Raw genomic sequence first — 12,342 nt, forward strand, 5'->3', positions numbered from 1 at the left:
GCTCCCTTGTCTTACGCACTTTATTTACCTCCTTCCAGAACATCTTTTTATTCTCCCTAAAATTTAATGATACTCTCTCACCCCAACTCTCATTTGCCCTTTTTTTCACCTCTTGCACCTTTCTCTTGACCTCCTGTCTCTGTCTTTTATACGTCTCCCACTCAATTTCATTTTTTCCCTGCAAAAATCGTCCAAATGCCTCTCTCTTCTCTTTCACTAATACTCTTACTTCTTCATCCCACCACTCACTACCCTATAGTATATCTATAGAAAAACTGTACTGAAGTGACAGAGGCCTAAAGCATTTGATGTGTGGTCATTATAATCGGGAACTCATTTTTGATCATTAAGGAGGGCATATGAAAGTCTCGACTCCACTGTCATCATCCTGAGTGGGACAGAGTCAATCCTTGTGATGGACGTTGAAATCACCCTCATAAAAGATTTCGGTTCAAGTTTGTAAAAAAAGCAAGACAGAACTGTCTTGTGACAAGAATTCAAGTAGTCAAAGAGAAATAGCAACTCAGAGGAGCTGGAGGAAAAATACATGAAACACAGAAGTAATCTCTTACAGAAGGTACTGAAGTTTTAAACCATATGACATCTCAATTGGAGGGAGACCAGGATCCACAAGGTGAACAATAGGGTGCTTCTGTACTACATTACATAACAACACTCCCACAAGGAAAATGGAAGTTAGAGAATTTGACAGACAAACAAAACTCTGAAAGATAGAGTTTCTGAAGACCATGAACAAGAAGAAAACAGTAGAATTATTAAAGTAAAACCATTTTCAATCACTTTAATTGAACAAGAAAAGTTTAATTGTGGTTATGAAACATGATATAGGATGAAAAATCATAAAGAGCACAGAAAGAGAAGGTTGAAAGTCAATGAAGCTCAGTAAAGTTGGCCAAAGAAAAAGAATCCATTAAATCACATTTCTCTAAATGCAGTCTGCTCCCAGGAGTTGGCTGTTTGTGTGTCTCCTCCTCTAACAGGAAAATATAGCACCTCCCAGGTCACTACATCCCAGAGATATCACAGGAGATTTAGGAATTCAGTGACTGATGTATTTAGGGAATCAGTGATGGATTGCGCAAAAGATGCTTGTGGCATGAGAAGAGTGGGAGGTGGGCTGTTTAGAAAGGGTAGTGAGTGGTGGGATGAAGAAGTAAGAGTATTAGTGAAAGAGAAGAGAGAGGCATTTGGACGATTTTTGCAGGGAAAAAATGCAATTGAGTGGGAGAAGTATAAAAGAAAGAGACAGGAGGTCAAGAGAAAGGTGCAAGAGGTGAAAAAAAGGGCAAATGAGAGTTGGGGTGAGAGACTATCAGTAAATTTTAGGGAGAATAAAAAGATGTTCTGGAAGGAGGTAAATAGGGTGTGTAAGACAAGGGAGCAAATGGGAACTTCAGTGAAGGGCGTAAATGGGGAGGTGATAACAAGTAGCGGTGATGTGAGAAGGAGATGGAATGAGTATTTTGAAGGTTTGTTGAATGTGTCTGATGACAGAGTGGCAGATATAGGGTGTTTTGGTCGAGGTGGTGTGCAAAGTGAGAGGGTTAGGGAAAATGATTTGGTAAACAGAGAGGAGGTAGTAAAAGCTTTGCGGAAGATGAAAGCCGGCAAGGCAGCAGGTTTGGATGGTATTGCAGTGGAATTTATTAAGAAAGGGGGTGACTGTATTGTTGACTGGTTGGTAAGGTTATTTAATGTATGTATGACTCATGGTGAGGTGCCTGAGGATTGGCGGAATGCGTGCATAGTGCCATTGTACAAAGGCAAAGGGGATAAGAGTGAGTGCTCAAATTACAGAGGTATAAGTTTGTTGAGTATTCCTGGTAAATTATATGGGAGGGTATTGATTGAGAGGGTGAAGGCATGTACAGAGCACCAGATTGGGGAAGAGCAGTGCGGTTTCAGAAGTGGTAGAGGATGTGTGGATCAGGTGTTTGCTTTGAAGAATGTATGTGAGAAATACTTAGAAAAGCAAATGGATTTGTATGTAGCATTTATGGATCTGGAGAAGGCATATGATAGAATTGATAGAGATGCTCTGTGGAAGGTATTAAGAATATATGGTGTGGGAGGCAAGTTGTTAGAAGCAGTGAAAAGTTTTTATCGAGGATGTAAGGCATGTGTACGTGTAGGAAGAGAGGAAAGTGATTGGTTCTCAGTGAATGTAGGTTTGCGGCAGGGGTGTGTGATGTCTCCATGGTTGTTTAATTTGTTTATGGATGGGGTTGTAAAGGAGGTAAATGCAAGAGTCCTGGAAAGAGGGGCAAGTATGAAGTCTGTTGGGGATGAGAGAGCTTGGGAAGTGAGTCAATTGTTGTTCGCTGATGATACAGCGCTGGTGGCTGATTCATGTGAGAAACTGCAGAAGCTGGTGACTGAGTTTGGTAAAGTGTGTGGAAGAAGAAAGTTGAGAGTAAATGTGAATAAGAGCAAGGTTATTAGGTACAGTAGGGGTGAGGGTCAAGTCAATTGGGAGGTGAGTTTGAATGGAGAAAAACTGGAGGAAGTGAAGTGTTTTAGATATCTGGGAGTGGATCTGTCAGCGGATGGAACCATGGAAGCGGAAGTGGATCATAGGGTGGGGGAGGGGGCGAAAATTTTGGGAGCCTTGAAAAATGTGTGGAAGTCGAGAACATTATCTCGGAAAGCAAAAATGGGTATGTTTGAGGGAATAGTGGTTCCAACAATGCTGTATGGTTGCGAGGCGTGGGCTATGGATAGAGATGTGCGCAGGAGGATGGATGTGCTGGAAATGAGATGTTTGAGGACAATGTGTGGTGTGAGGTGGTTTGATCGAGTAAGTAACGTAAGGGTAAGAGAGATGTGTGGAAATAAAAAGAGCGTGGTCGAGAGAGCAGAAGAGGGTGTTTTGAAATGGTTTGGGCACATGGAGAGAATGAGTGAGGAGAGATTGACCAAGAGGATATATGTGTCGGAGGTGGAGGGAACGAGGAGAAGAGGGAGACCAAATTGGAGGTGGAAAGATGGAGTGAAAAAGATTTTGTGTGATCGGGGCCTGAACATGCAGGAGGGTGAAAGGAGGGCAAGAAATAGAGTGAATTGGAGTCATGTGGTATACAGGGGTTGACGTGCTGTCAGTGGATTGAAGCAAGGCATGTGAAGCGTCTGGGGTAAACCATGGAAAGCTGTGTAGGTATGTATATTTGCGTGTCTGGACGTGTGTATGTACATGTGTATGGGGGGGGGGGGTTGGGCCATTTCTTTCGTCTGTTTCCTTGCGCTACCTCGCAAACGCGGGAGACAGCGACAAAGTATAAAAAAAAAAAAAAAAAAAAAAATTAAAGTATTATTTTATCCCTGGGGATAGGGAAGAAAGAATACTTCCCACGTATTCCCTGCGTGTCGTAGAAGGCGACTAAAAGGGGAGGGAGCGGGGGGCTGGAAATCCTCCCCTCTCACTTTTTTTTTTTTTTTTTTTTTAATTTTCCAAAAGAGGGAACAGAGAAGGGGCCCAGGTGAGGATATTCCCTCAAGGGCCCAGTCCTCTGTTCTCAACGCTACCTCGCTAATGCGGGAAATGGCGAATAGTATGAAAGAAAGATTAAAGAATGCAGTGGTAATTCATACTCTATAAATATACAAAAGTATCTTTATTTACCTTTTCTGCAAATTATTCCATATATAAAATATATCAAACTTTAAAAGACTCCTTAAACAGTACCTGATAGAATAGTTCTACTATAATGTGCCATATGTGGCCAGTTTTGGTAAGCAATTTTTCTTTCTCTCTAGCTGTACAACAACACTGCCCAAAAAGCTCCTGAGTGATCAAAACAAATTTCTTTAAGAATATCTGTTTTTAGTTATAATTCACATACAATACATAATCCTTCATATATTCATATTCAAGTAATATGGTTGGTAATGAAATCTGAAGTAATTTGCTGTGTGCTGATAATGGGTTAAACAGTGAAGCTTTAACATGCCACCATGTTGTGTAGCTAGTGTCAAGATATGATCAGCAGAGAAGATTCACCAACAGAAAAACTTCATGTAAAACCAATCTATGAGAGAACCTCTGCATAAAAAAAATAACATCAGGTTCCACGTTCAGTAATATCTTATCAACGAATCTTTGCACCTAAATATTCTTCCAGCTCTTTTCCAATTTTCGAATGAATCTCCTTTGCCTTAAAAGCGGAAAGAGCCCCCTTAAAACTTCTGTATTTGATTCTGTAGGTATAACTTCTTTTTTTAACGTTTGGGTGAATGTAAGTGCTTAAAAGCTCATAGCCTTTCAAGGCATCTCTTGCTACATTTATGATCACAACACCAACCAAAGCTTGATCGAAGCCAGTATTGGTGTCCCCAAGATTAGATGGAAATAACTGGTTGTAATCAGTTGCCTGAGTGGAAGGAGTTGGTTCCCAAAAGCTAAGATCATAGGCATATTCAGGAGGAAACATACTCCAGGAAGAATATGTTGTGATGCCATCATTTGAACTCAAGCTCTGGTCACTTGCCCACAGCTCATCCAGATCCACATCAAAACACAAACTTGCTACTGATGAAAGATTAATCACAAAGAGAGATGTTGTACTTTCGCTATTATCAATTTGGTCTTTAACACCATTTTCAGAAATGTACAACTTCTCTTCTACATGGTTGTCAAAAATCACTGTTCTGATTTTTGAAAGATAAGATTTACTTATATTAATAATTTCCATTGATAACTCTTTTGATAAAACGTCTTCAATTACATCTATATTTCCTGAACAAACAAAAATGGCAAGGGGGTCCATCTGGAAGCCATGGGTTGTGTCTATTCTGTATGCTGGATGAAAGTAAATATTCTTCTTGTCTAATTTAGCATATAAACTGAAACTCTCAAACACTGATAAAGTTCTAAGTTGCATATTCTTTCCAAAAACTACATCACTGCCACTATACACTGGAATGGTTTTTGCAATGTGTTCTTTCAGCATATGAAAGAGATAACCAATGATATTGAATCTGCTAGAAAACATATTTTTCTTTATGCGACTATAAAGGAAGCATGGTACCTTAAGATGGTTACCATCATGAATATGGATATTCTCGACAGACAGTGGGCTATAATCATTTGAATCTAATGCAATGACACTCTTTTCAAAGACATATGTGAAAGACCCCTGTTGATGAAAACCTTTTTCCATAGACCGATAACCAGTAGCTGAATATCCTGAGTACTTAGAAGCATCAAATCTTCTGAAATCCCTCAACACAAGGTCAGCATAAGAAGCCATGTGAACCACCTGCCAGGAGTCCTCCCATCTACGAATAACAGGATCAAGTGGAATGCCACCTTGACCAGCACAGAGTGTGATCCAAACCTGTCCAAATTCACCAATAACACAAACAGCACTTTCAAAATACCCACGCAGTAATTTGCGATTCAGGTCAATTCTCATTTTCCCACCAACATGAGGAAAGTTAAAAACAATATGGGTAAACTTGTGGTATTTGATAATGGGGTGATGGTGGAGCTTTGTGGCATCTACTCCAAGCACAATCTGCACACCTGTGAATACACAAATTTCAATATAAACAAATACCATGACTAATATCAAAGTTGTTTAAGATATACATTGAAATAAAATTGCCAAATCATTCTTGACATGTTCAGTCACCTAGTTTTGACAATAATCACAAAGTGCTGTACAAAGTAACTATTTAGAAGTCAATAATTACATGCCCTAATGTAAAGGGTGCTAAGTTAAATCTACAGTCAAAAATAATCTAACACAGTCTGGTAATCATGGCAAAGATGTGCAGCTTTATAAATACAAGTATCAAAATGAGCACTAACCACAAGTTTATTACTATAACAATTATGCCACTGACTAAGGTATACTAATATACATAACTAGCTATGCAAACTGATTCACTAATATGACACCTAAGCCAAAAGGCAGAATCCTGGTTTCCATAAGAAGCCAATAATCATACGACAAAAACCAAACAAGCAGAAAGAAACCAATTTGCTTTAGTGAAAATCAAACAACAGAAATTAATGGCTGGTAAGATTAAATACACATCATGAGAGAAAGTGAACTATACCTATAGCAATGACCTATTTAACTTAACCCTTTCATGACATCATCAGATTTCAAGAGTGTTCCCCAGAAGAGATCAATCTCAAAGAAAGTGAGATCATTTTTAATATTCTATATCTATATATATTTACTTATCATACTTAGTCACACTCAGTCTCTAGCTGTCATGTGTAATGCACCAAAACCAAAGCTCCCTTTTCACATCCAGGCCCTACTAAACTTTCCATGGTATACCCCAGACGCTTCACATGCCCTGATTCAATCCATTGACAGCATGTTGACCCCGGTATACTGCATTGTTCCAATTCACTTTACTCCTTGCATGCCTTTCAACCTCCTGTATGTTCAGGCCCTGATTGCTCAAAATCTTTTTCACTCCATCCTTCCACCTCCAATTTGGTCTCCCACTTCTCCTTGTTCCCTCCACCTCTGACACATACATCCTCTTGGTCAATCTTTCTTCACTCATTCTCTCCATATGACAAAACCATTTCAATACACCCTCTTCTGCTCTCTCAACCACACTTTTTATATTCCCACAAATCTCTCTTACCCTTTCATTACTTACTCGATCAAACCACCTCACACCACAAATTGTCCTCAAACATTTCATTTTCAACACATCCACCCTCCTCTGCACAACCCTATCTATAGCCCATGCCTCACAAACATATAACACTGTTGGAACCACTATTCCTTCAAACATACCCTTTTTTGCTCTCCGAGATGACGTTCTTGCCTTGCACACATTCTTCAATGCTCCCAAAACATTCGCCCCTCCCCTACCCTGTGACTGTCTTCCACTTCCATGGTTCCATCTGCTGCTAAATCCACTCCCAGATATCTAAAACACTTCACTTCCTCCAATTTTCCTTCATTCAAACTTACCTCCCAATCAACTTGTCCCTCAATCTTACTGAACCTAATAACCTTGCCCTTATTCACATTTACTCTCAGCTTTCCCCTTTCACACACTTTACCAATTTCAGTCATCAACATCTGCAGTTTCTCACCCAAATCAGCCACTAGTGCTGTATCATCAGCAAACAACAACTGACTCACTTCCCAAGCCCTCTCATCCAAAACAGAATGCATACTTGCCCCTCTCTCCAAAACTCTTGCATTCACCTCCCTAACAACCCCATCCCACGCCATATACCTTAATACCTTCCACAGAGCATCTCTATCAACTCTATCATATGCCTTCTCCAGATCCATAAATACTACATACAAATCCATTTGCTTTTCTAAGTATTTCTCACATACATTCTTCAAAGCAAACACCTGATCCACACATCCTCTACCACTTCTGAAACCACAGTGCTCTTCCCCAATCTGATGCTCTGTACTTGCCTTTACCCTCCCACATAATTTCCCAGGAATACTCAACAAACTTATACCTCTGTAATTTGAACACTCACCTTTATCCCTTTGCCTTTGTACAATGGCACTATGCAAGCATTCTGCCAATCCTCAGGCACCTGACCATGAATCATACATACATTAAATAACCTTACCAACCAGTCAACAATACAGTCACCCCCTTTTTTAATAAATTCCACTGCCATACCATCCAAACCCACTGCCTTGCCGGCTTTCATCTTTCGCAAAGCTTTCACTACCTCTTTTCTGGTTACCAAACCATTCTCCCTGACCCTCTGTCAATCACCAGTAACAGAAAATTCTCTTTTGGTTGCTAAGGACTTAAAAGATGATTTCCACAGTTAATGGTAATAAAACTAAAATCAACTTTAGCTGATTATCACAGTGAAAGGGGTTTAATAACTTATCAATCTAAGATCTGTCAAGAGATTCTTAAACATTAAGCAGACTACCAGTACATCATTTTACAATACTGGTTTACATGACTATTCCTTCAAGAGGTCTGGTGGCATGATCACATGTTATATAAAAGTTAAGGGATTTGGTGTAAAAAAACACCAGAAAATGCAAAAATTCACACCATTTGTGATGAGATTGGAAATGTCACATTGTAAAATAGAGTTCTAAACTTTTTCATTCATTATATTTTCTGCATTACCAGTATATCTTATGCTCGTCACTGATATATAAAGTCTTTCTCATAGCTACAGAACTACAACAATACAAAATAAAAACCAATGACAAACCTCTTTTAGTCAATATCTCAATATTCTTCCTGGCTCTCTCTTTCAATTCCTCCTGAAGACATGAGGCAATAACATGGACTTCAGCATTGCATTCCTCCTTAACAATAGTTGCAACAAAGGAAAAGTCGCCTTCACCCACAAACAACACTTTAGAACCAGCTGGAAATTGCATGTCGATGCCCCTGAAAGTCCAAATTTTGTGATAAATATATTGGTGAGTTTATTTTCATGAGCAGATAAATGAAAGAAAAGTATAGTGAAAAAGAATATCATATGGATGAATGTAATACTGTATTATGAATCTGTTCAGTACCCATTTTCATGGAATTTAGATTCCATGGTCACTCATAACTAAGAAATGTACTTATAATGAAATAAGTATATGCATGGCAGCAGCTTTTTTTTCTTCCCACTGGTACTTTTATAATGTGTCATAATACAATGCTATCAGTGCTATTTTCTGACTGATCATTCACTGACTTCAATATTGTTACAAAGGAAAAGAAAGCGGCAAATACTACTTTATTCAAAGGAACAAACCTACACAAAAGATGCCCACCTGTGGGATCTTGAGTGTCAACATGGTGGCCTGAGGGACACACACGGCAGATTGTAGGGTAAGATAGTGCTTTAGCCTGTTTCGAAATGCAGTTTTTCAAATTAAATTCAATGCGCTCTTTCATAATTTCCACAATATCTTCATAAGTTTTCATCTTTATCCCAGTATCAAAAATATTAGTTTAGCATCAGGTATCCCATATCAAAAATATTAGTTAAGCATCAGGATTTCAAATCACACAAATGGTTTCAGTGACAGAGGACTCTCTAAAACTTTAACCAACATAATGCATACATGGCAATCTGCCTACACTCCCTAATAATCTCTCTCTTCAAGTGGCCTCATTCAGAACATACCAACAGTGGTAAACTATACATTAACTATAAATTTTGATTGCTAGTGAAGGTTAGGTGAGGTTTTCATGGGTTCTATTCATATCTCATGCTTCACCTACATCTACATATGACGACCATATAATTGCCCCCACCCCCCGATTTTCATATCCCTCCCCACCACCAATTCTTATTTACCTCTAAAGAAAAACAAGGCTCTAAATCATGCAGTAATGGTCTAAGCCAACTCTAAATGTCAAGAATCCACGGATATGTTTCTTCCAAATCCATGCATTATTTCTGTGGTAACCCTAAAATAAAATAATTTCCCAAAAAGTGTATGTTCACAAGCTTTGTTTCATAAAAGGGGTGTCACTTTACAAAAATATGATCATCATATTAAGTACTTAGCATCACATCACCTTACCCTGCAGATTGCACTCTAACAAGAGAATCACATAAATAATTAATTACGTATGATAACGATTAAAATCACGACCACAAGATTGCCATGACTATTATGACACAACAAAGACTTCTCTCGATTAGCTAACACAGATATATGTGTCTTTATAATAAGCATTAACAAACCCCCTTGATATACAAGTCTTAAAAAGTATGGTACCATCGAACAATGAAGACAAAGCCTCTATGAGCACCACTGCCAAGTGCTATATGTACACCTCTAATTAATCATGTTATACAGTAAGTTATGTATTCCATCTTAATATCGAAAGGAAGTATCGCTGACCTTTGCCTTGCGACAAAGGAACACGGGATAATGACTTGATTCTCTCCTTTTCCGAGTTGAAGGAAACAATAGTTTTCCCGTAATTACATCAGCCAGGGTCGTCTGAAGCTCCCTAGCATGTACCGTCATCAGCTGTTGATTGATCACGTGACCAGTTATCTGCACAAATGACAACAAACCCCGGAAAAAGTCACGGCATTTATTAAATATTCATTAACACGCATTAATCAGTCTCAAAAGCATTCAAATACTACATAGTTCTAAGTTGATTGTCACTTTTTCGCCAAGCTGCCACCTATACACTCTTAGATTCGACAGTCCCCACTCCTCCATCCGAAAACAAGGTTCAGGCGTTTATAACCCATACTTTCGCCATTTTCTGGGTAAAGCCTGAGAAATATATTCAAAATTGGGTAGAAAACAGTGGTTACAGAAAGGGCTGGACTCCTCTGACCTACAGTAATGACAATCCTCCCCAAGAAGAAGCCGCAGCAGGCTTCTGGATCGGCGGAAGGGGAGAATGGCGAACCATCATCCAGCGGGACCCATCAGCACCAGATACCAATGGGGTCCCTGCCCAACCATATACAGGTGAGCTAATTCACAGACGTGTCATGCCGTGTCTATAGATAAATGGAGGAGGAAATATTCCATCTTTATGGAAAGTTATTCCTATTTCAATGAATGTTACTAGGTTTTAAAACTCCAAGATCGTTTCATTAATTGTTCACTAATGCCAAGTCATATGATGTGTATCAGTTTAATAGTTACTTAAGGATGGGGAAACATATGAATATTAAACTAGTTCTGTTAAATCTTCCATTATGCTAGGAATGGCATACATTTTATTGGCAATTTGAGATAATATGATTTATACATAATTGTATATTCCCTCTGTTTACTTCTTGTTTGAAATATATTTTGGTGGTAGAATTGTAGTTGATACATTATAGGCTACCCTGTGTTTATGAACTTTAATTGTAGCAAGTAACTGAAGTAGTGTAATGTGTTACAACCTCATTCACTGAAGTCTGTGTTGATTGTAAATGTTTTAAACTCAGTAATGCCATTTGTTACTCATATACAATTATATCATATACTAAAAGGCTTCAGCCAACAGCACCCCACCTTCTCGCAGTACTAGTGGTAATAGACATCCAGAAAGTTGTCATCATTGTCCCTTGACACATTCTCAAGCAAAAGAGAATTGACAACAATGGCAAAAAGTGGTTGGCATGTTTCATAGGCAGTTACTTGGCAGACTCACTCACAGTTGCTTCAACTCTGAGACCCTTAAACTCTATAGTGGAGTTCCTCAAGGTGCAGTTATTTCTCCAACACTCATAAGTCTCTTCCTGTATGACCTTCCTTTAGCAAACTTTATGAATTTTTTTTTTTTTCATTTGCTGATGACATAATCACATCACAACAACTTGACATCACAGTATCAACATCAGACATGTAACACTTTATGATTGAATTGGAACAATGGTTCACATAGAATATAATATCAGCATTTCATCAGAAGTCCTCTTGTCACTTTTATCTCCAGGTAGACACAAATCCAGCTCACACCCCTCAGTCACCTTCAGTGGACAGTCATTTCATTGGAACAAAACACCAGCCATTCTAGGCTTCACTTAGACACATACATGCCATTCATTGCCCACACCAATAACATCGGTACAAAACCAACACACATACTGAATGCCCTCAGAACTTTGATTGATGCCAGATTTGAACAAGAAAAGAATCTTTCTATATCCTCTGTAAATTATTCATTTGCTCCATTTCAAACGCATGTCCTCTCAAAAGGAAACGTAAGAAAATTGCTAATTGCATAAAATAGTGCCCTCAGATCAATCACTGGCTGCTTAGCAATCACAGACACCGAGGACCTACATGATGAAACAAAGCTTCTCCCAATTCAATCCTAACTCAACATGTTCACCACTAGATTCTGTGCAAGAGTTTTAGACCCATCCCACCCAAACAACTCCATAACTAACAACCAACTCCCAAGTAGAAATAAAATGTTTATCCAAGCATAACTTTTCTGTAACCTCTACTCACAGATTCCTCACCCCAACAGAATATCATTGACAGAGCACATATGTTTTTATATATTAAGATATTTCACAAAATATAGATAACAATCCTTCCAAATCCCTTAAACTCAGGCCCACCTGACACACTTATTTTATGCAGCACTCCCCAGATAGACACAAGTCACACTCTCTCTTCTGTGCCCTGGCCATTACCCATTCCCAAAACACTGCAAACACTGTTTCACCATATCTCAAGACCCATCATGTCCATGATGCAACTACCAGATTGAAGATACTAAGCTCTCACTACTTTCAACATCCTCAAAAAACCTGTGTCTTGCCCTCCCTCCATGTATTTCAGAGGTGATGCTTCTCGTACATTATAGTACTTTGTCATCTCTCCTTTGGCCTTGATTACTGTCCTCATATGTGTGGGCATAAAACTG

The 12,342-nt window shown here is 38.9% G+C and overlaps 2 protein-coding genes across 10 annotated transcripts in view; one reads left to right on the forward strand and one right to left on the reverse strand.

Moving 5' to 3' along the window:
* LOC139758431 (mitochondrial ribosome-associated GTPase 2) overlaps nucleotides 1-10,009 on the reverse strand; it is a 63,715-nt gene extending 53,706 nt beyond the window's left edge. For 2 of the 7 annotated variants that reach the window (XM_071679890.1, XM_071679871.1), the window contains exon 1: nucleotides 8,207-8,346. Coding sequence is in view for 4 of the 7 variants with exons in the window: in XM_071679834.1 (XP_071535935.1) it covers nucleotides 4,107-5,542; nucleotides 8,207-8,388; nucleotides 9,936-9,967 (1,650 nt within the window). In the remaining 3 variants the exon portion in view is untranslated. The other 5 variants (XM_071679851.1, XM_071679841.1, XM_071679834.1 and 2 more) reach the window with 5 other exon arrangements.
* Nucleotides 10,010-10,183: 174 nt separating this feature from the next.
* LOC139758416 (OTU domain-containing protein 5-A-like) overlaps nucleotides 10,184-12,342 on the forward strand; it is a 95,561-nt gene continuing 93,402 nt past the window's right edge. For 2 of the 3 annotated variants that reach the window (XM_071679810.1, XM_071679820.1), the window contains exon 1: nucleotides 10,184-10,439. In XM_071679810.1, coding sequence (XP_071535911.1) covers nucleotides 10,311-10,439 — 129 coding nt within the window. In that variant the 5' untranslated portion in view covers nucleotides 10,184-10,310. The remainder of the gene's footprint in view (nucleotides 10,440-12,342) is intronic. The other variant, XM_071679801.1, reaches the window with a different exon arrangement.

This window comes from Panulirus ornatus, chromosome 2, assembly GCF_036320965.1.
Source record: "Panulirus ornatus isolate Po-2019 chromosome 2, ASM3632096v1, whole genome shotgun sequence".
Lineage (NCBI taxonomy): Eukaryota > Metazoa > Arthropoda > Malacostraca > Decapoda > Palinuridae > Panulirus > Panulirus ornatus.